At 50.2% G+C, this 23,607-nt stretch overlaps 1 protein-coding gene across 3 annotated transcripts; it reads right to left on the bottom strand.

The window, feature by feature from the left end:
- Positions 1-888: 888 nt before the first annotated feature.
- USF2 (upstream transcription factor 2, c-fos interacting) lies at positions 889-23,367 on the bottom strand. 3 transcript variants are annotated; one of them, XM_083515285.1, is made up of 10 exons: positions 22,851-23,364; positions 13,755-13,801; positions 11,896-12,068; positions 10,466-10,585; positions 8,146-8,299; positions 6,245-6,332; positions 5,551-5,609; positions 4,188-4,282; positions 3,806-3,934; positions 889-2,656 (listed from the first exon to the last, which is right to left on the bottom strand). In XM_083515285.1, exons 1-10 carry the CDS (start codon positions 22,901-22,903, stop codon positions 2,567-2,569), a joined length of 1,008 nt encoding a protein of 335 aa, XP_083371411.1. In that variant the 5' UTR covers positions 22,904-23,364; the 3' UTR covers positions 889-2,566. The 3 variants fall into 3 exon arrangements, with proteins under 3 accessions (XP_083371411.1, XP_083371412.1, XP_083371413.1); XM_083515286.1 differs by having other exon boundaries at positions 11,953-12,068; positions 22,851-23,360; XM_083515287.1 differs by lacking the exon at positions 889-2,656 and adding an exon at positions 2,943-3,333 and having other exon boundaries at positions 3,775-3,934; positions 11,953-12,068; positions 22,851-23,367.
- Positions 23,368-23,607: the final 240 nt, after the last annotated feature.

Here is a 23,607-nt window from a genome sequence, read left to right as displayed (position 1 = left end):
CTTACACAGCAGCAATGCTTCTGAATGCCAGTTCCTGGAAACCACAGAAGAGGAGACCATGCTTGTGCTCTTAATTCTGCTTGCTGGGTTTCTCTCAGGCACCTTGGCTGGTCAACTAGGAGAGAAGGATGCTGACCCATATGGGCCACTGGCCGGACCCAGCAGGCTGTTCTTAAGGTAATTTCCTGCTGGAGATACAGGGCACCACAAACTCTGGACAGGAAGTTGGGGGGATTTGTCTCAATGAGCCTGCAGCTGGAAAAGGCCTAATGGACCAAAGCTATAACTGTAGGCAGGTCTAGGGGGCACTAGTTGACCGAGTGTGTCTTTAGCCAACGGCTCACAATGATTATGTGGCATAGAGGTATTAGGACTGTGGGAAGCCATCTCATTTGGTGAGTGACCCTGGGCTAGCCGCCATCTCTCGGCTTAACCTATCGCACAGAGTTATTGTGGCAGAAGGCGATGCCATCCCCTCAGAGATTCTTGGGAGGAAGCCTTGGGATTGGGAGAAAGTGTAGTGTAGTGGTTAGTGTTTTAGGCCGAGACCTGGGAGATCAGAGTTCCAGTCCCAACTCGGCCGCAAAGTCCACAGGGTGACACCGGGCTGGTCCCTCTCTCACGGGATTGTTGTGAGGATGGAAGAGGGAGAGGCAGAACTATGTAAAGCACCTTGCACTTCCACTGGAAGAAAGGAGGGATATAAATGCAACAAATAAACAACATATTAAGATCTGGGGGCCCCCCCACTCCACCCCACGGTTGCTACTGCAACTGAGCTGAAAACCCCTGGTTGTCCAACTGGGGTCTTTGGGTGCAAGAAAAGGGAACCGCCAAACAATTTCATTCTGTCCCCGCACGTAGCCACAAACACCGTCAAACCACAAAACGATTTGATACAATATTATTTCTGTGCAGGTTTTTTCTCTTTTCCTTTTATATATAAACAGAATTTCTTCCTACTTTCCAACGATCAAACTCTGCAAGCCAACTTTTTTTTCCTTTTTTGATATACCATTTGTTTCCCCCAACCCCTGCGATTTAACCTCTCTTCATCTCTTCCTCCTCACATTCATAGAGGGTTGGAGCAAGACTGATATTTGGGTACAAACATTACCACAAATCCAGTTACAATCCTGGACATATGTAATTTTTCTTTCCAGGAGGGCTGGTATATAGAGATATAAAATGAAACAAACAAAAAAAATCAAACCTAAGGAACTTGCTATTACAATAATAATATTTTATAATTTTTAGGAACCATTTATCTTCTTTTCTTAAAAAAAATTCTGTGTGAAAGCAGGGGGCGGGGTAGGAAACCCAAAATATAGGAGATTGCTTCTTTTCTTAAAAAAACAAAACCCATCTCCTGATTATTATTATTTTCTTAACCTGAAATCTAAAACACTGCTGAAGTTTAATTAAAAAATTATATAATATCAAAAAACACACACAAAAGCAACCCTGTTGTCAAGTCAATCCACCACTAAGAAAACCTCTTTCTAATGGCCTGGGTTTCAGCTATCATACAAACACCGTACCTCTATACAAACGCGCTTGGGAACTAATAAAATAAGAGTTTACTTACAAGAAAGAAAGAAGGAAAGAAGGAAGGAAGGAAAGAGAAAGAAGGAAAGGAAGGAAATAAAGGGATGGAGGGAGGGAAGGAAGGAAGGGAGACAGCAGGAAGATTTAGGACTGAACTCTGTTGTGCCTTAATCATTATTATTTTACAAGTTTTGGAGTGGGGTAGAGTTAGTGGACATGGCCGGAGAGGCAAAACTGAACTGCAACCTCCCCCTGGTTCATGGCACAAGGCTCCCTCCATAAAATAAGCCGTTGGCCTGACTGCAAGTCCAATTCCAACTAACCTGCTACAGAGTTTCACCTGAAGAGCATTCATTTCAGGGCACCTCAAAGGCAGGGGTGGGGTGTCTACTTAACCTGCGGATCGTGTCCAAACCGCGGGGGGGGGGGGGTCAACCTCACCCACTCTTGGGCTAGCAGCCAAACCTGAGAAACCCAAACCCCTACTCCTTTTTTCCCCCCATGGGGCCAAATCAACACGATGGGTTCGCCCTCAGGGAGGCTTCGAACCGGCAAGAAGGTCAGAAGAAAGAAGATAGAATCCGATAGCTTTTGAAACAGCCCATCTCAGAGGAGGGGGCGAATGTCCCCACCCCACAGATCCAGTGGGGAAAAGGGGAGGCAAGTGGAAACTGGCTAACCTGTGTTAAAAATCTACTATAAAAAAATGCATCTTTTGTCTGTTTAATCTTAACGTATCCTAAGGAGAGGAAGGAAGTCAGGAGGGGAAGACAACAGGAAGTGAGATTGGGGGGAGAAGGCTGGCGTGGCTGGGCTGACGAGCCCCTTGATCAGGCTCTTCCACCCCCCACTCCCCCGGATTTTTTGCCGCTCCCCTCGGTTTACCCCCAACGCGAGGGGAAGGGAGGCAACGTTCGTTCAGAGCAGAGGGGGTTCTCTGTACAAAAGGATGAGTAGAACTGGAGGCTGAGATCCTGTGTAAAGAGGCAGTGGCAAAGTGGGCAGCTGGGGGGGGGGGCTACTGCCCAGGGGCATCTCCCACAATCTCGATCCCATGTTGCTGCAGCTGTGCTCTGAGAAGGGCGTTTTCGTTCTTCAGCTCCTCGATCTGTGGGGCGCGGGGGGGGGGGGGAGATAAGAGAGGTAATTAGTTTTTTTTTAAAAAAAATGTTTACACAGTGGTACCTTGGTTCTCAAATGCCTTGGAACTCAAACAACTTGGAACCCAAACACTGCAAACCTGGAAGTAAGTGTCCCAGTTTGCGAACTTACTTCGTAAGCCGAACGTGCTTCGTTTTGAGTATTACGTTTCCATTTTGAGTGCCACACTTCTGTTTTGAGTGTTACGCTGAGGTCTGTCTGTTTTTGCTATTTATTTTGCGTTTTTGCTGCACTTTTTGTTTTGTTTTTGTGACTGTGGAACCCAGTTCAGCTACTGAATGACTGGTTGTGTGACTGCAGTACATTGTTTACTGCTTTCAATTTATGAATCAATGGTCTCGTTAGATAGTAAAATTCACGTTAAACTGCTGTTTTAGGGGTTGTCTTTAAAAGTCTGGAACGGATTAATCTATTCTGCATGACTTTCTATGGGAGAGCGCACCTTGGTTTTGGAACGCTTTGGTTTCGAACGGACCTTCGGAACAGATTAAGTTCGAGAACCACTGTATACCACTTTCCCCCTCCAAGGAGGTCATGTCAAGGTGGTGCGCATCGCGTTCCCCATTTTATCATCACAACAACCCTGTGAGTAGGCTAGGCCATCTCAGCAATGAGTCTTTGTTACTGGGTGTAATGAATATAGGGGTTGCTCGTGCGTAAGTTGCCGCCACTCCTGGCTATGTTGCCTTGTTAAACCTTTTCTGTCTGGACAGCCCTTTACTTCGTGGCTGCCTCAGTCGCTAGCAGAAACCGTCAGTGGGCGTTTCTTAAACCTTTTCCAGCATAAAAGCTGTTTGACCCCAAGTCTCCTCCTACTCTCCCTGCGCGGAAGCCTTCTGCACAGGGAGGGTGTGGGTAGCGGAGGACCCGTGCTCTCCCCGCTGGTCTCCGGCGAGGAGTCTTGGAGCCCCCTTGCCGATTCCCCCATCTGCCCCCCTTTATCCCTGGTGTTACGCTGATTTCCTTCCCCAGCTGATGAGCTGCCTCTCTCCCTACTGGGCCCTTCTCCAGCATCGCTTGAGAGCCTTGCCTCCGCCTCTGGCTCAGATGTCAGTTTCCTGACACTGGGGAAGGCAGGTTTGGAGGGCTCAGGTACCTGTTGCCGTAACAAGTCGTTGTCCATCTGCAGCCGCTCAGCTTCTTTGAAAGTCTCTTGCATGTGCTGGTTCGTCTGGCGCAGTTCACGGATGTAGTCGCAGGCTTTAGACAGAATGCCTCCTTTGCTCTGTGGGGACACACAGAACACATTTCCTAAATGCCATGCCATGATCAGAGCAGGTAAAATTGCCTGCTGCAATAGAATCTGACAGCCGGGGGGTGGGGGACAGAGGGCATTAGACCCCCCTCGAACAGCCTCTCCCAATATAAACTGTCCCAAGAAGAATGAGCCTGCCACCTGCAGCAGTAGCTAGTGACTCCTCCCAAACCAACAACACCCCCCCCCCGGCATTCATGTCCTGCCCAGAAGTTGCCCTCACCGCCCCCGTCTTGCTGTTGTCTGTATTGCAGTCTGGAATGATTTTCGACAGCTGGACAATCCAGTTGTTGATTTTGTCCCGCCTCCTTCGTTCAACTAGACAGGGGGAGGCAAAGAGAAAACAGAGAACTGATTAGACAAGGGAATTTTTCTAAAAAAAGCAAACAGTGGTACCTTCGTTCTCAAATGCCTTGGTTCTCAAACAACTTGGCACCCAAACACTGCAAACCCGGAAGTGCCCCGGTTTGCAAACTTTCTTCGGAAGCCGAACGTGCTCCGTTTTGACTGTTACGCTTCCATTTTGAGTGCCATGCTTCTGTTTTGAGTGTTACGCTGAGATCTGTTTGTTTTTGCTATTTATTTTGCTTTTTTTGGTGACTGTGTGGAACCCATTTCAGCTACTGATTGATTGATTGATTGATTGATTGATTGTGTGACTGCAGTACATTGTTTATTGCTTTCATTTTATGGATCAATGGTCTCGTTAGATAGTAAACGTCATGTTAAATTGCTGCTTTAGGGGTTGTTTTTTAAAAAGTCTGGAACGGATTAACCCATTTTGCACTACTTTCTATGGGAAAGCGCGCCTTGGTTTTGGAACGCTTTGGTTTTGGAACAGACTACCGGAATGGATTGAGTTTGAGAACCAAGGTACTACTGTACCTTTCTAGAATCATTGCCACCCCCCTCCCCCCAAAAAAATAAATAAATCAGGGGCCACAGCAAATCACCCAACCCAATCAAAGGAGAAGAGAGCTTTGGAAGTGCACCTCAGGGCAGCTGAAATCCAACCTTACAACACATCCAAAATTATTATAATTATTAAGCCACAAGCCACAGCTGGGCTGCAGGCTACAAGGTTCCCCACCGCCAGGTGAAATCCCGTGAGTTGGGGATGATGCTGGTCTACTGTGTCCATCATTCCTGACCCTTGGGCCATATTGATAGGGGCTGGTGAAAGTTGTAGACCGAAGCCTATGGAGAGTACCAGCTTGGTTGGGGTGTTTGGGTGGAAATGGCACCTCCATGAAGAACTGAGCTAACTCAAATCCGCCACAGTTATTAGCGGGTGCTTGTGAAGAGCATCAGGCCCTGGTAATTAAGGAAGCGTGGGTGAGGAGAGGCACAGCTTTGATGGGAAGTAAGAAAAACAGGGAACCGCCCCCCTTAAAAGCACCCTGCTACAAAAAATTAAGCTTAAGTTCCGGGGGAGGCTGCTGGCAGTGTGGCTGTCCCTGCAAGCACGTAAAAACCCTCTCCTCAGGTTCTGTGGCCCCAGAGGGCAAGAAATCCCAGAACGATCTGAATGTGCTATTTTAATTTTTTTTAAAGGATGGTTCAGGCTGTTTGGCTGTTCTGCGCACCTTCGTTGTGCTGGGCTCGTCTCCTCTCGTCCCGCGGCGTTCGCGTCCCGTCCATTTTCCTAGGTTTTCAAAGCAAAGGCATGGGAGGGGGGAAATCAGGAGGGGGACAGGGAAGGGGGCACAGAACCTGCTCACGTCTCGGAAGCAGAGGTGCCAGGATGCGAATATGAAAGGGGCAAGGAAAACGCTCCAAATCTCCCTTCCCATCAGCAGAGCGTGGGCCATGGGGACAATGCACCGCCCCCTGCCCTTTAAAAGGGGATGCAAACATAGTTTCTGGGGTCCGTTAAGTAGAGCTGCATCCCAAAGTCCCAGCTTCAGTCCTTAGAATCTCCAGTTAAGACTGGGAGACACTCTTGCCCCAAACCCGACAGCGGTGCTTCTCAAACTTGGGTCCCCGGCTGCTGGTGGACTACATCTCCCATCATCCCCTGCTCGCTGGGAATGATGGGAGTTGTAGTCCAGGAACAGATGGACTACAGTTTGAGAAGCACTGCCTGCCCAGTGCAGGCAGTACTGTGCTGGATGGACTGACTCAGTGTAACACAGCTTCCAATTCTCTTAGTTTGGCTCCCTGGCTCCCCGCTTTCTTGGCCCTTTGGGAACAGCCATCATTGGGGGTCAGGGAGCTAGACAGCCGTGCTCCTGACTTGTCAACCCTCCCTCTTTGTTCCCTTCCTGGAGCCATACATACGGGGAATAGGGGTGGGTTCGGGGGGCGATGGTACGTTGCGTCCCTGTCTGCAGCACGTCCTGCGGGGTCATCATCACGTAGAATTGGCCTACGGGGAGCAACACAGAAGAGAAATTAAGCTTGCTATTTTGAAAGGAACAGCAAGAGGAAGGGAGAGCCAGCTGGCTGCGGAGAAACCCTTGCCACCCTTTTGTTTTAGGACTGGGATAAGCCAGGATCAACTCTCCACTCACATATACATGAACCGCGCTGGATGCCTTTGGGCCACTCACTCCCCATGGCTCTTGTGAGGAGAACACAGGAGCAGGGGACGAGCAGCCAGTATATGCTGCCTTGAGCTCAATGAAAGGAAGGTGTAGTGGTTCAGTGTTGGACTAGGATCGGGGAGATCTGGATTCGAATCCCCACTCAGCCATGAAGCTCACTTAGGCCAGTCACATTTTCTCGGCCTAACCTTCCTCACGGGGTCAAAGATTCGGAGAGTTGGACGGGACCCCGAGGGTCCTTTATTCCAACCCCCTGCAATGCAGGAATTCAAATTGAAATACTTTATTGTCACTTGTACAACATGTATACAGTGAGATTACACGAGCACCCCCCACTCAGCTCTCTTAGTCTTAATTCCCCTCGTTTACTGACGCACGCCCACCAAACCCGAAAGTCAGTTGCCCTGTTGTTATCTTTTCATTCAGCAGGCTAACAGCCAACGGATAGAAGCTGTTCTTCACCCTGTTGGTGCGACTAAGCATGCTTCTATATCTTCTGCCTGAGGGCAGGAGATCAAGAAAGTGCCGGCCAGGGCGTGAATCATCCCTGAGAATTTTCCTCACTCTCCTGAGGCAAACTTCTTCTGCTATTTCATCCAGAGGATTCACGGGACAGCCCATAATACCTTGTGCTGTATTCACCACCCTCTGTAGGCACTTCCTATCAGTCGATGTCAAACCAGCGTACCACACCGGGATGCAGTATGAAAGAGCACTTTCTGTTGTTGACCGGCAGAAGGAGATCATCAAATGTTGATTGACATCGTTCCTTCGCAATATTCTGAGGAGATGGAGTCTCTGTTGGGCTTTCCTAACCACCTGGGTTGTATTTATTTTCCAAGTAAGGTCTTCACTGAGATAAATCCCTAGGAATTTAAAGGAAGAGACTCTCTCCACACAGCCCTCCCCGATGTACAGCGGGGCTAGTTCTCCTCTCTTCCTCCGAAAGTCCAACACCATCTCCTTTGTCTTGCTGATATTAAGGTGAAAGTTGTTCCATAAGCACCATGTAGATATTATGTTGTTGTGTTGTGCTGTGATGTTATTATATATATGAATCTCAACTAAAGCATCCATGACAAAGGACCATCCAACCTCTGTTTAAAATCTCCCCACTGTCGAACAGCTCTTCTTGTGTTTAGTCGGAATCACCCTTCTTGTAACATGAAGCCATTGGTTTGGGCCCTGCCCTTCTCCAGAGCAGCAGAAAACAAACTTGCTCCATCTCCCATGTGACAGCCCTTGAGATATTTGAAGATGACTTCAAATATAGTCATGGCAAGGATAAAGTGAGGAGAGGGAGAGCCTTGTACGACCACCTCGAAAGGTGTTGGGAGTTGTAGGGCGACCCCTATTCTCCTCAGAGCTACATTCCCTGGAATGTGAAACTCTGGGAATTCTAGTTCGGGGGGGGGGGGAATAGGGGTCCTCCTAAAACCTTCTCAGCACTGTTCCCAAACCAGAGTCTTTGTGGGAAGCCACGGCTGTTAAAAGTGGTACAATCCTGCTTTAAATGGATGGTGTGGATGGGTCCTGGGTCTGTGGAGATGGCCCCTTTGCAAATTGCCCCTTGTGGACCAGACTTCAGGATGCCACTCCGGAAAGAAGATGGCTCGGGCCTTCTCACTTCCCTACCTCCGGCCTGTGTCAGCGACTGATCTGTCGTCTGCACCGACACCGCTGTGGCGTCCCCCACCGTGGAGGCAGGGAAGTACGCAAACCGGGCCTCGCCGCTGACGGCGTCCGTGGCCGGGCTCCCGCCATTGCTGAAGGGGTTCTGGATCACAGCCTGGAAAGAAGAGACGGAAGAAAGCTAAAACCATTCATCCGAAGATCTCGGGGTAGGCTGCAGAAAAAACACACCAGCCACACAGGTAATAAAAGCAAGAACAAACACACACCCCTCTCGCAACACATTTAACAGGGCCTTGGATGTCAATCAGGCAAAGGCCTGGTTACAGAGGAACGGTTTCACCTGGTGCCTACAGGTGTATAAGGAAGGCACCAGGTGAACGTCCCTGGGGAGAGCGTTCCACAAACAGGGAGCCACCGCAGAAAAGGCCCATTCTTGTATTGCCACCTTCTGGACCTCACATGGAGGAGGCACACAAAGGAGGGCCTCAGAAGATGATCTCAGGGTCTGGGTCAGTTCATATGGAGAGAGGTGGTCCTTGAGGTATTGCGGTTCTGAGCCATTTAAGGCTTCTTAGGTCAAAATCAGCACTTTGACTGTGGTTCGTTCGTCCTTCCTTCCTTCCTTCCGTTCCCTTTCCTTTCCTTTCCTTTCCTTTCCTTCTCTTTCCAATTATTTTTATTGATTTCCCAATTTTAACCCAATTATACTAATTGTTTCCAAAGTATCACAACTTCGTTTAAGTGGTTTTCCACACGCCATTCTTGATACTTCCTTATCATCTTATATTACTGCGTTTCATATTCTTCTTTACTTCTAATTGCATTCCATTTTACAAAATCATCACTTAGTCAACAGCTGCACTCTTAATGATTGCTATTCGTGTTATTCTATTATTTAACCTTTCATAAAACTTGCAAGTGAGGAATAATAGATAGCTCTTTTCTTTTCAGCCTAGATTTATTAGACCTGATGCACATGGTTTTAAAATTAAGGTGTACTTTTTGGGGGGGTGAAAGCAAAGCAGATGTTCTACCACTAAGCCCTGATAACAATTTCTAGTTGCACTGTTTTAAAGTGCTGATGAGCCACTGAGTACATTCCTTGGGATAATGGGCCAAGGCAGGTGGCTACAGATTTCCGTATAAAAACACAGGTGTGCAGGAAAGGTTTTTTGGTTTGGGGCACTGGGGAGAGACCAGTAGCTGCGTCCTGCCACCAGTTGCTGAACTATATTCTAATGCAAATGGGAGAGAGTGCAGAGTCCTCTAGGGACAGAGCTGGCACGTCTACCAAAACATCTCAGCACCAGAGTGCGATCTGAGAAAGTCAGAAAGCCGCAGAACGAGGTTTGACTGGGATGCTCCAGGTTCGGACTGCCCTCTTGTGGTCATTGAGTGGGAAATCCTTCCAAAATAATAAAAAGTAGGCCAGTCCTGGATAAGTTAAAAGGAATTTTGATGATTTGAGGCAAGTGATAAGGGCTGTCATGTTAAATCTTCACCCAGGAAAGCTAAACACAGGACATACAGAGTCAAGGGGCTGAGGAGGAGGGAGATGGAAACATTGGAGAAGCAGAAGGAAGATTTGGGGGGGGGGGTGAGAAGGAGAAGTATCACGCAAAAGATCAGTTCAGCTCTCCGGAGAGGAGAGATCTACAGTGGTACCTCAGGTTAAGAACTTAATTTGTTCTGGAGGTCCATTCTTAACCTGAAACTGTTCTTAACCTGAGGTACCACTTTAGCTAACGGGGCCTCCTGCTGCTGCTGTGCCGCCACCACGCAATTTCTGTTCTCATCCTGAAGCAAAGTTCTTAACCCGAGGTACTATTTCTGGGTTAGTGGAATCTGTAACCTGAAGCGTCTGTAACCTGAGGTACCAACTGTATTCCTCCCCCAGGAACCCACTGCACAGGGAGAAAAAGGGGGAAAGACTTGCTCACTTTGGTCCACCCCACCCCCCGTTCAAATGCAACCTTCAGCAAATTCCCCCCAAAGAAATGTGGACCTCAACAGACATCAGTTATCCTTATGTAGCCAAAATGGAGGCATGGAGTCACAAGAACAGAGGTTATCAGCCAGCAGATGAGGAACCCACTGTTTTCAGAAGAACAGCAACCTAATAAAGCACTCCTACCTGTTAATAAGGGATCATCTGTGTCCTATGTTAATGAGCTATCTGACACACACAGCTCTTATTGTGAAGTATGCTGACTGGAGCAACAACTTGATTGATGGACTGAACTGGATGGAAGGAGTACACATCACTAAAAAGCAAGGCATCTGGTGCCACCTTTGGGCCCCAATAAAGCTTCTCTCTCACCTGAGCAACAGCTTGCTGGCCACTGGTGAAAGCTGCCGTCGAGACCACGCTGACTGCCCCCGTCGCATCTGTCTGTCCATCCAGCTGACTGTCCGTCACCTGAACGACTCTATATGTCACCTGGCAGCGAGGAAGCAAAATAGCAAGTCAGTCTTCCGGCAGAATTTGACAAGGGGGAAGACAGTCCCACAGAGAAGTCAAATCAAAGCATGTCTGTATTGCGACCATTCCTGGTGTGCAACGAGGGTCCTCAGCTGGAGAAACAGTAAGATGGAGAACGGTACCGAATATAGAATCCCAGAGTATTTCAGTGGTCGATATCCAACTAACAAATCCTGCCAGCGCAAGGATTTACACCTGTGCAACAGTACATCCTTCCTGCTTCCACCACCTTGCCCCCTAAGCCTGTTCCGGGTTTTCCCCAGCCCTCCCGAGTAGACTTGAGGAGGGTGTGGCCTGTGAGGTGGGGTGGAAGTTCTGCTGTTCCAGTGGAAATCCTTGCGCTGTTGGGACTCATAATCTGGACACTGGCCAAACTAAACCACAGCAAAAAACAACAACACACAAATACAATTTTCTATTTCTTAAGGTTATGGCAACATCTGCTAAAATCTCTGGAAGCCAGAGGAGATTTACTCAAGAGGAGAAACACACTGCTACAAGCCCTTCAGGGATTCTCCTGGGTGATAATAAATGAAGAAGACCAACCGTTTCCTCACGTGAAAGCAAGCACAGAATTCTGCATACAGAAAGTATGTCAGGGAAAGTGGAACCATTGCTTGAGCGCTACCAGGGGTGTGGGGGGTGGGGTGTCCCCACATTTTGTGATGCGGGTTTGTCCCCCATCTTTCGTAATGGTTCGTCTTGGAATGTCACTGAGGCATATAACTGAGACACTTTCATTTCCCAAAATGTGAGAGGCAACAAGGGGATCATCCGTCTCGGGCCTGGTCCTCACCAACAGGGAGGAACTGACTGGCGAATTTGGAAGTACTGGGAACCTTGGGAGGAAGTGATCATGTCCTTCTGGTCCTCGCGATACAGAGGCAAGGGGTGTCTATCTGCCATGGATGCTTTAGTTGAGATTCCTGCACTGCAGGGTGTTGGACTGTCGGGGTTCCTCCAAACTCTGCAATTTTACGAGTCTGTGATTTGGCTAAACTGGAGTGGAGGGGTTGAGAATAAACGGTTGGAGCTTGCGGGTTTTATAGGGACCCCCCCACCCCACTCTAATAATGTGGGCAATGCTGCGACTAGACATTTGGGGAATATATTCAATCATGCAATGACACGCACAACCCCCCCCCCCGATAATGAAATGGTGCGGTCCCACGAGCGCCACACCATGTGACTCCTCGGAATGTGACGACTGGCCAGTCGGCAGCGGGAAGCCGCCCAGGGGCCAATGCCCTTGCGCCTGAAGCTCTTACCCCTTCCGCCGTACCCACGCAGTTAAAAGCCAAGCTCCCTGACGAGGGGTCTGCTACCTGTCCTCCATTGTTCTCTGTGCGGAACTGGTACTGGATATTATGGTCTGTGAAGGCTGCTTGCTGGACGCTGGCGATGGCCACTGCAGTCTGCTCATCTGCATTTGTGCCGTCTCCTGGGAGAGAGAGAAAGGAAATTGATTACTGCCAGCTTTGGGCCACTCCCTAGCGGCACACCAGCCTCATTGACACAGGTGTTGTCGTTGCTGCTGCAGGGGTTTGCCAGCCTTTTGGGGGCTAACAGGCACATTTGTGACCTGGAATGGGCTTCTCAGTGGTGGCTCCCCAACTGCGGAATGCCATCCCCCTGGCGACATCAGGATTAACCTTTAAGTGCCAAAGGTGTTCCTGTTTACGCAAACATAATTGGGGTCACGGGGTATGATTATATCCCAGCCTGCATCAGTGCTCATCATTTAGTAGGGTGGGTCCTTTTTATGCTATTGAGAGATAAGCACTTTCAGTTCGTTCAGTTAAGGTTCTTTTTATTTTTCTGGTGCAGTTTAAATCTTCTATAGTGTACGATTTTGTACTCATCGCTTGGAGACATTTTTATGGTAAGAAACAAATCAATCACAGTTTTGGATGGGACCACAAGGGTCATTTAGTCCAACCCATGAATCTTTTTCCCAATGTGGGGCTCAAACTCCCAACCTTGAGATTAAGAGTCTTATGCTCTACTGACTGAGCTATCCCAGACTTCCTGATAATAATGATATTAATAACATCAGCTGTTGTGGGCATCAACCCTCACGCCACAGCCTATTCTCCTGCCTATAATCAAATGCCTTTTTTGAACCAAACTCGGTGGAGGTGTCACTCTGGCGACTGCGGCTCTGCTTGGTTACTGGGGTGTCCTCCCACAGGGGAACCCATCAGATTTGGGAGAGGGGGGTGCAACAGTCTAGGCCACACAACACACTCTTGATCTCAGTCATGTAGTGGGTTTATTTATACAACCTGCCACTCCAGAATTTAAAGCCCTGAACTAGTTTCAACTTCCCTTTCATTTATGTCAGTTCTAGAAACCAACATCCTGTCCGCAAAATGTGCCTTAGTGCAGGCTGCTACTTAGCACACCGTCACTACCTTGTGGGAAGGACAGCTATTTTGATAACATTAAATATCCACCAAAGGCCGAGGAGTCTAAACTGTGGAGAATATGAAGGAGCAAAGAGTATGTTCAGGCTGGGCTCATATAACTTCTATGAAGTGACCTCAGACCACCCACCCTCTCAGCTGAACCCACCTCACAGGGTTGTTGTGATGACAGAAGTGTGTTTGTCTGTGCAAGAGAGAGAGTGGAATCTCTGTGTATGCTTCCCTGAACATCTTGAAGGAAAAGGAGGAGGGAATAACAACAGCAAGGTGGTGGTCGAATGAAACCTCTCTGGGGCAGGGACCTTTATTTCTTGCTCACAAAACTCTGTGAAGTGCAAATGCACTAGGACGAACCCTGACGTACAAATGGCAAGAAAGGGTTTGCTTCCCTCCTCTTTCCCTCGCCACACATCTTGTGCATGATGCGCCTGAGTGAAGGACAAGATGCTAGAAGGGCTCTAGGGCTGTGTGGGTCTGCAGGGGACCGGGGAGATTTGGGCTTCCAGCTGCCAACACACTGCCCCCGTGGGATCCAGACAGGAGGAGGCCAGAGATTCAGCTTTGTTCACAGACAGACATTTCGTACGCCTTACTTATCGGGCGGTGCCCTGGCGGTAGAAATCCCTCCCCGAGCGGGGGCTACAACTTGCTCACGCAGGTTGGCTGGGCATTTTCTGGGCCAGCCCAGGACCCCTCCTCACCTTCCTGCAGCTCGACTCCCTCTTCACCTTCTTGACCTTTCTCGTGGCTGTAACACAAAGGGAGGTGGGAGAGAGAGAGAGAAGAAAAAGAACTGTCAGCCGAGATAGAATCTAAGCCTGCAGAGGTCAGCTCTGGGCCTTGTTCTCTTCCGAAAGCTCATTCAGAAGAACTGCAGTCCACATTCATCCCATACCTTATAGCACTATGATAGTACTTTGAACAATCATGGCTTTCCCCAAAGAAATATGGGGAGTTTATTAGGGGTGTTTTTAGGAGACCCCTAATCCCTTCACAGAGCTACCCATCCCAGAGTAGGTGAAAAATCAACCCCTCTTTGCGGGAAGCTCTGAGAATCTTAGCTCTGTGGTTGGGGGGGATGCATGACACCTCCTTATGATTCTTTGGAGAAAGTTGTGACGGTTTAAAGTTGCATGATGCTGCTTTAAATGTCCAGCGCAAATGGGACCAAAGGAAAATGTAGGAGCAAGAATTGTGCTTTTACTCCCGCAAGATTGAATATAACGCCTTTGGCTGTACATTGGGGACGATTCCAAAAAATTCCACGGTTATGTCCCTGTGGAGATGGCAGTACTTAATTGGTGGTGCATGTCCTTCTGGCTTGCACTCTTTATAAAGATTTGAGGAGTGAGGTTATCACCCCTCTATTATTGTCCACTCCGGGTCGCCCAACCACTGTTACAGTGTCCTTTCTCTTGGCAGATAAAGATGAGCAGGTGCAGCAAATGTTGCAAGGTTTTTAGCCAGGGCAATTAAAATAAGACCCATTATTTCACTATTGCCCCAAACCCCCAAAATGCATTTTATATACAGTGGTACCTTGGGTTAAGTACTTAATTCGTCCCAGAGGTCCGTTCTTAACCTGAAACTGTTCTTAACCTGAAGCACCACTTTAGCTAATGGGGCCTGCTGCTGCTGCCGCGCCGCTGGAGCATGATTTCTGTTCTCATCCTAAGCAAAGTTCTTAACCCGAGGTACTATTTCTGGGTTAGCGGAGTCTGTAACCTGAAGCGTATGTAACCTGAAGCGTATGTAACCTGAGATACCACTGTAATTGACTTTTTACCTTTATCCTCTGTACACCACATTTTGATTATTGCTATGGCTGGTGGCTGATGCAAATAAGGATTCATTCATTCATTCCCAATTGCAGAATAGAATTGCATAAAATAAAAGGAACAGAATTGCATAAAATAAGAGGAATTCTGTGCAGACGAGACCAACTTTCATTAGGACAAGACGCTCCAGAATTCCACTGCCCTCCATGCAGAATCTTAACACTGCCTGGGCAACAGAATGCCCCTAAAACACCCTCTGCCAAGCTCTTCTCCCACTGATTTAACAGCCCCTGCAAATCTCTCACTGTGCAGAGCCTAGAAACCCAGCCCCGTTCCCTGGAGTGGGCAGCAACACAGCCTCACTTCCTGCTCGCTATCGGTGACAAGGAAGCTTGATATTCAGCCCGCGCATTCCTGAAAGCCAGAGATCCCTGCGCTGATGTCTGCCACGAGGGTTCGGTCTTAATATCCTCTTTTTGCTTTGACGGAGACAGGATAAAGGAAGGCACACACCGCCCGGCCTTGCAGCTACGGAGGCGCTGCAAAGCATTTGGCTATCTTAATTCTTCGCGCTGGCAGAGGGAGATAAGGCTCGTATCTCGGCAGGACGTTGGCGCAGAGCAGGAATGGCACCGAGACGCCAAGGGAAGGTGCCCAATGCAGAGGAGAAAGGCTGGGTTAAAGAGCTCAAAAGCTACCTCCATATCCTTCTTAAGGGTTAGGGTTCAGGGTTGTGTTGTAGGTATACCATGGACGTGGTCCAGGGAGGTGCTTAGGGGCCAGTGACTCCTAGACCATGGTGTTGTTTTTCCTAGACTCCACCTCCCATCAGTCCCCATCAGCATGGCCAAGGCTCACTGGAATTTGGAAAGTCAATGAGTGAAATGAAACGGGTCTACATAGCGGCAGACTCGAGATGGAAGTGTGCGGTGGGCCTTCCTAGGAAGAGAGTGCGAAAACCGTAGTAGGGAACCTGCGACCCTCCAGATCCCATCATCCCCAACCACAGAGATGATCATGACCACCAGGATCTTGCTGGGATGCCAGAGAGGGCAGAGTCTAGGCCAGGACTAGCCAACAGGGCGCCCTTCAGACACCAACTTCCATCAGCAGTGAAGGACAATGGAGTTGAAGACCAATGACATCTGGGGGGCCAAGCTTGCAGGACCCAAGCTAGCAGGACCAGTGGTCAGGAATAATGGGAACTGTAGTCCCAAAACAGCTGGAGATCCAAGTTTGGGAAACTCTGCTCTAAAGCCTGGGTGAAGGGTAGCCAATGTGGTACCTTCCAGATGTTGTGGACTACAGCTTCCATCATCCCTGGCCACTGGCCAGGCTGGCCGGGGCAGATGGGAGTTGGATTCTGCAATGCCTGGAAGCCACCATGGTAGCTAGTCCCAGCCCAGACTCTGCCATGGAGAAGGTCCTTTCTGGCAGCCCAGGAATGCAGCTCAGATGGAAAACCCAGGAGATTCTCAAGTAACAGATCTGGCCTTCCTTACTCTCAGATCCCAAGATGCTCTTAGAATGATAGAATTGTGGGGTTGGAAGGGACCCGGGGGTCACCAATATGACTCCCTGTAATGCAGGAATTCCGCCCACAACCATCCCATGGTGGGCTCAAACCATCAACCTTCTGGTTAACAGCCAAACACATTGACCCATTGCGCCACAGAGGGGGCACAAGCAGAGCTGGGCAAGGGCAACAGTTAAATCCCCTTCTTCCATAATCACCAGGCACCCAGCTATTGTAAGCTGCTTGTAGAAAGCCTAATACCCGAGGCAAAATGGGTAGGAGATATTTTCTCCACTTGTTTGGTGAGAAACTAGCCTAGCTCATGCCTTTCAGCGTTTCTAGCCAATGAACAAAGCCACACCAATGACTGACATTTTATGAAAAGACCTAGACCAGCGGTTCTCAACCCGTGGGTCCCCAGATGTTGTTGGACTACAACTCCCATCATCCCTGAGCTCTGGCCTTGCTAGCTAGGGGTGATGGGAGTTGTAGTTCAACAACATCTAGGTACCCACAGGTTGAGAAAGGCTGATCTAGGCAATAAAGAGGAGTGACACATCCACTGCCCAAATACGGAACTCCTTGGTTCATTCAAAAACCTTTTATTTTGGTTCTTCGCCCCTGGAGAAGTGATTTGCTGCTAACCGTCTCCCTGCCGCCCCAAAACTCCAACTATTATGATATCCAGGAATTCAGTGTAGGTGTTGCAGTGTACCCACATAAACACAATGAGTAGCAGGAAAGGCAGGAGTTCTTTTTAATTCTAATTTCCCCACCACTCGCCTGATCCAGCAGGCTCTTTGCCTGTCCCCCAATATGCATCCCTCCAGATGTTGCTGGACCATAACTCCCATCAGCCCTGATCACGCCTGCAAAGCTGTTGGGAACTGAGAGTTCAAAACGTTTGGCAGCCGCCATCCTGGAGAAGCTGTCCTGCACTGCAGGGGGTCGGACTAGATGACCCCTGGAGACCCTCTTCCAACTCTACAATTCTGTGATTCTATGAGTCATTTGAGCTTCACTGAGACATCATGGCACCTGGGCCTCTATTCCGTCACCCACCCCTTCTCCTGGGGGACCCTGCCTTTCCACTTCTCCCCATCCCCAATATGCTCGGCTGAAAGCATGTAGGGCACACTAGACGCAAGGGTGGTTTTTTAAATAATAATAAAAAAGGATTCCACAATGACTGGAACAGGCACAAAATAGATGGAGCCCTTCGTTTTATTACTGCCTGGTACGCAACAGGGTCCTAATTATTCTCACCTCCTGTGGGGATAGCAGCTGAGTTTGGGGAGGTGGCCGGATTGTGGGGCGGGAGGAGAAGCAATGTCTGTGGATAAGATGTGGGAACTTGAGTACAGAAGAGAGAAAGGCACTTACGGGAGGTCTCAATAAAATTGGGTTTATGTGACTGGTACGCACTTCTGGGAAGACCGTTGATGCAGAGCTGACATTGATGTCAAGGTCATCTTGACTAGCCATGGAAACTCAGAGACCAGATGTTGGGGGGAAACCACAGGGACTGTTCTCTGTCTGCCCTGCATCAGGATTGACCCTCTAGATGCCCTTGGACTGCAGCTCGAAGCTGCCTCGTGCTGTCCAGGGCCGTAGCTAGGGGGTGGTGAGGTGGGCCCCCGCCAGGCATGCAGGTGATTGGGGCCCCCCCCCAAAATTGGCTAAAAATATGTCCATAAATATTGATTATTGCCTCATAAGAAATGGTTTTAAATAGAGGGTGAATTGAATGGGTGGAGGGGCGGGGGTTGGAGGAGAGGCGGAAAGAAGAGTTGAGTTGTCTGTGGCTAAGGGGATGCAATCTCGACGGTTCTGCCAGGGGTGCAAGATCACCCAGCTATGGTGCTGTCTAGAGTGCCACAGCCAGGTACACTCGTCTGGGCCTACAAAGGGGTCCACCAGGTAAGATTTCGCCCAGAGCCCCCCCCCCAAAAAAAACCTGGCCAACCCCTCCCCAATACACTGGGTACTAGAACTCGCAAGACTCTTCATCCCCACCTCCTTTTACTGCCTCCTTGATCTCGTAAGCGCAGTCCCTCTCCTTGCTTTCACAGCCTTTTCTGGGAAAGGGACAGCCCTGGGGAAAGGTCACAGGTCAGTTGGAGAGCACATATTCTCCATGCAAACGGTCCCAAGCTCAATCCCTGGCCTCCCCAGATACTTTTAAGGGGAGAGAACGCCTGCCTAAAACCCGAGAGAGCTGCTGCCAGTCAGTGTGGAGCAGATATGCTTCTCAGATGCATTCCACTCTCTATGCGCCATTCCACTGGATCCCATTCCAGCCAGGTAAGAACACCCACGGAGGGTGCAAAGTAGGGCTCGTGAGAAGGGTAGCGTTCTGGGGAGAATCCCGAAGAGGGCTGGAAGGAGGCAGTTTCCCTCCCCACCGAGGCCTGAGGCGTCCCCACCCCTGACACTACATAAGCAGCTTCCAATGGTTCTCCTGGCATCACCAACAATCACATGAGATAACTCTGGCATCTCCCGTCAAGTCATGCTCCTCTCCGTTCACAACAGAGCCCACCCCTGCTTAGGAGCTTTCTCTCTCCTTATTTAAACCCCAGTAAATGACCCCAATCAATTCCGGGAGTTTAAGAAGGGGAAGGGGAAGAAGAATCTGGGGTAGCAAGCCCTATTACGTTTTCTCTTATGTCTCACCAACAGGGCTAGGGCCTCACCTCTGTTGATGGCGTCTAAGAGATGCCTGCCTGTCTGTTCACCTTCTACCGCTGCCAAGAGCTGAGGAAGCACAGAGGTGGCTAACCTGGGTTCCTCCAGGTAACGGTGGGAGTCTCAAATCCCAGCAGCCTCAGCCAATGTGACCAGCAGTCAAGGGTGATGGGAGCTGGGCCTGAGCAACATCTGCACAAATCTGCCAACACTCTGGTCTAGGAGTGGCTAACAGTGTGATTTTTGAGCGTGAAAGTCAGTATGTATTTACGCATACCACCAGCCTTGTAAATAACACCACAAAAATGACAAATCTGCAAATCTGCGCACGCACGCACACGCACACACACACACACATGCCTGACACGGGAGCAAGAAGCACCCTATTACTCTTTCTGCAGCCCAACTATTCACTTGCATGAAGTTCCATGGACCACCCTCTTATCCTCTTCACCATGCCTTGGGGTAGACTGAGTAGACCAAAAGGGACTGGCCCAAAGGTCACTCAGTGAATTTTGTGACTGAGCGATGATCTGAGCCCAGGTGTCTCTCCAGGCCCAGTCTAACGTCCTGAACAACAAACTCAGAAAAGCCGCTTTTCCTCAAGGAAGCTGTTATCCTGCCAGCCTCTGTGCATCTTTCCCCCGGTGGTCCCCCCACCTCGACGCAATAATGTCTGAACGCACATGATGCAGCAAATATTGCTGAAAGCCTGTGCTTGGGTGGGCGAAAGGTCCAGGAAACTCTATACATACAAAGTGTGTGTGTGTGTGTGTGTTCTGCTGAAGGAAAGATCTCTGGGAAGAAGTCATGGGTGATATCAGGCGAATCAACACATTACATCAGGAATAGGGAGGTGAAGAATAGCAACCAGTCTATAAGGTAAAGAACCCCTAACCATCAGGTCCAGTCGTGACCGACTCTGGGGTGGCGGTGCTCATCTCGCTTTATTGGCTGAGGGAGCCGGCGTACAGCTTCCAGGTCATGTGGCCAGCATGACTAAGCCGCTTCTGGCGAACCAGAGCAGCGTACGGAAACGCCATTTACCTTCCTGTCGGAGCGGTACCTTGTTATCTACTTGCACTTGATGTGCTTTCAAACTGCTAGGTTGGCCGGAGCAGGGACTGAGAAACAGGAGCTCACCCCGTCACAGGGATTCGAACTGCCGACCTTCTGATCAGCAAGTCCTAGGCTCAGTGGTTTAACCCACAGCGCCACCAATCTATACAGGTCCATTTTAAAACAAGTTGTTGAGTATTCTGGGGGGAGCATCTCCCCCACCCAAAAAATGTTTTGGTGCTTTTCTTGGATTTACTAAGAATTAAAAAATACTAATACAGTATTCGGGTTGCGAACGTGATCCATGCAGGATGCATGTTTGCAACCCGCAGCAGCACATCTGCGCACACACGCGTTGCGATTTGGCGTTTCTGCGCATGCACGACCCCCAAAACCCAGAAGTAACCTGTTCCAGTACTTCCGGGTTTTGGCGGGTCTGTAACCTGAAAAAGCGCAACCTGAAGCATCTGTAACCTGAGGTATGACTGTAATAATCGCCCTACCTGCCATACATCCGGGTTATTCTGGACATGTTGCCATTTCAGCAAAAATCCACCCAGAATCAGTGGTACTCAACTTGTGGGTCCCCAGATGTTGTTGGACTACAACTCCCATCATCCCTGAGCTCTGGCCTTGCTAGCTAGGGGTGATGGGAGCTGTAGTTCAACAACATCTGGGGACCCACAGGTTGAGAAAGGCTGGCCCAGATGCCATTCTGCAGCCCGATTCCCAGATGTGTCCAGAAAAACCTGGATGTATGATGGCAGCCCTAGATAAGGCTGATTTGCATGTGCAGTAGATCTGCAAAGATTTCCGACTCCCAATGGTTTAACAATAGCAACAACAACAAACTAGGCAGATGAAATGAAGAAAGCTTGGATTCCCAGGGTTCATTTGGTGAACCACTCCTTTCCATATGAACCCTCTCCTCACACAGTCCCAACAATCATCTAGGGACTCTACCTTTTTACCCTCCCAAATGCGTTCACCCAGGAGGCAAATTCCAGGATGCCCTTGCTTCTCCATGAAAACAACTCAGTCTTGCAAATCGATTCACAAATATTACTGCCTACAGTAGCTCTTACAGCCTCACACATAGCTCATGTTAGTCATTTGTGGTTAAGCCCATGGTTAAGCCCCCTCTCTTCTAAATTATGGAACTTTCACTGCCTGGTCACCCGGAATCCAGTTTTGCTCACCATAGGCGAGCGGAGCCATGGGAGGGGAGTGTCAAGGCACAGCACAATTCTGCACTGGCTGTTCTGCCCAACTGCCACAGAGTAGACGGCTCTCCTTGAAACAGCACTGCAACCCGGAAGGAAACAAAGACTATTCCTAGGGTGGCTGTCCTCAACCTGGTGCCCCTCCAGATGTTTAGGACTACAACTCCCACCAGCATCAGGCAGCATGATCAATGCTCAGGGAGGATGGCAGCTGCAGTCCCACAAGCGCAGGAGGTCACCAAGTTGGGGAAGGTTGTCCTAACACAGACCGCATTGCACTGCAGTATTTTTGGATTTCCCACCAGGTGTGTATCTTTCTCAAGGAAACGCAGCAGCCAATCCCAGTTCTCCAATAATGTATGCACCATGCACAATGGTCACGACCGCATGTTGTAGGTGATCAGGTGTTCACACAACACCCCCAGAAACAGCAGCGTTTGAACTGGTGTTTGGAACCATATTGCTAAGCCCGCAAGGCCTTTTTCTTACTTTGTTCCACCCTTCTACCGAGGCAAGGCTGGGGAACATCTGACCCCTGGGCTGCTGTGATGGACGACTCCCAGCACCCCACTCTCCAGCAGCCACAGTCCCAGTAGCCCTCGCTGGGGATGGTGGCTGCTGAAGCCCAAAGCAAGGCTACACATTGCCCATGCCTGCACTAAGGAGCTTGGGGAGGAGAATGAGGAACGCAATGTGCACTCCCCCCCCTTTTAATCCTAACAAACCAGTGGTGTAGGGTTAGGCAGCGAGAGCATACCTGGGGGTGTCACTCCAGAACATTCAGGACAACGTGGGATTTAACCCCGAGTCTCTAACCACTACAACATACTGCTGGACTCTCAACTTAACACCCTCTCCTCACCCCCATCACTCCCTCTCCTTTGGAGCCCCACAATCGCACCCCCACTTTTTCTGATCACCCTGGCAGCTTCCTGCCTGTTCAGAGTCACTTACCCCGTTCCCAGCCCTTACCTGCCAATCAGTGTTTTGTGTCCTCCCTCCCCCCACCAAAACATTGAATGCTTTCCCCACCCCCACCCCTCTCCAAATGCACACAAACCCAAGATTTATCTTCCCCTTCACCAGCCCTCCTGACAATGCATTTCAGATCTTGGACGGTGCGTGTGCGAGTGTGGGGCTTTTTTTGGGGGGGGGGTGTCCCGTTGCTTCTCACCCTACAATGGCACGGAGTCCTCCTGATCACAACCTCTCCTTTCTCTCTCCACGCACACACACTTTCCCTTTTATTCCAGACACCCAGTTCTCAGCCCAGGTCACGTCCCCTGGAATTGCCGTTTTCCCCCACCCTCGTCCCACTTCCCCCGTCCCGGAGAGCCTTAGCTCTGCCTCGTCCTCCATTTTGTTCTCCCCCTCTCTCTCTGCGCCGCTGTTGCCGCCGCCGCAGGAGGATCATGGCTGGTTCCCTCTCCCCTCCCCCACCCTCGCTAGGCCCGAGAAGAGAGGGAAGGCTGGGTGCCGTAGCTCCCCCCCAGCCCTGCTAAATGGGGGTGTCGTGGGATCTTTCCCCCTTACCTGGATGCAGCGGAGGCGGTGGCTGTGTCCAGGCCGGGATCCAGCATGTCCATGGGGGGAGAAGGGAAGGGGGGGGAAAGGGAGGGGGAGGGAGAGGGGGTGGGGGAAAGACCCCCGCAGAACCAGGGGGAGAAGGGGGCGGGAGGGGAGTAGGGAGGGGACGAAGTTTAAATCTCACGCCGGATGGAGGTAGAGGGGACGCGGAGGAGACACGGGAGCCGAGGCGCTGATCACGGGGACAAACACTCGGGTCATGTGAGGAGGAAAGAGAGCGAGAGATTCTCTCTCTCTCCCCTCCTTCCCCAGCTGGGAGCCCGGGACACGTGAGGGGGGAAGAGACGGGAGAGCGTGGGAGCCGGAGGATGCGGATTGAAAGAAAGGGGGAAAAGGGCGGAAAAGGATCCGAGGAGCTGCTGCTGCTGCTGCTGCTGCTGCCGATCGAACGTCCGCGGCCTGCTTTGGAACGTCGGCGAGCAAGCAGCGGATGGAACGTTGCAACAATCCGGAGAGGGAGAGGGAGGAGGGGGAGGGGATAGAACGCTGCGACGATCCGGGGCGGGGGAAGAAAGAGGCGGCGGCGGCAGCAGCGGTGGAGGAGGGGTGGAATAGAACGTTGCAAACGAGCCGCCGCGGCGGATAGAACGTTGCGGGGTTCGATCGAACGTTGCGGCAGCGTGGGAAGGCGGTGGGGTGTGTGGGGAAGCGTTCTTTGTTGTTTTAGAACGTTGGGCGATTGCGGGAGAATGTTGCAACGGCG

This window comes from Podarcis liolepis, assembly GCF_965112155.1.
Source record: "Podarcis liolepis genome assembly, chromosome: 7".
NCBI lineage: Eukaryota > Metazoa > Chordata > Lepidosauria > Squamata > Lacertidae > Podarcis > Podarcis liolepis.
The sequence above is the reverse complement of the archived record's forward strand: the minus strand, read 5'-3'. Positions and strand labels throughout refer to the sequence as shown.

Bases quoted from the DNA above. Each gene is read 5' to 3' on its own strand.
- USF2 (XM_083515285.1), bottom strand. From the start codon at position 22,903: ATGGACATGCTGGATCCCGGCCTGGACACAGCCACCGCCTCCGCTGCA. The intron at 6,333-8,145 runs GTAGGGAAGTGA...TGCTCCCCGTAG, and splicing joins GTCGCTGACACAGGCCGGAG to GCCAATTCTACGTGATGATG. The intron at 4,283-5,550 runs GTGCGCAGAACA...CCCCCTGTCTAG, and splicing joins ACGAGCCCAGCACAACGAAG to TTGAACGAAGGAGGCGGGAC.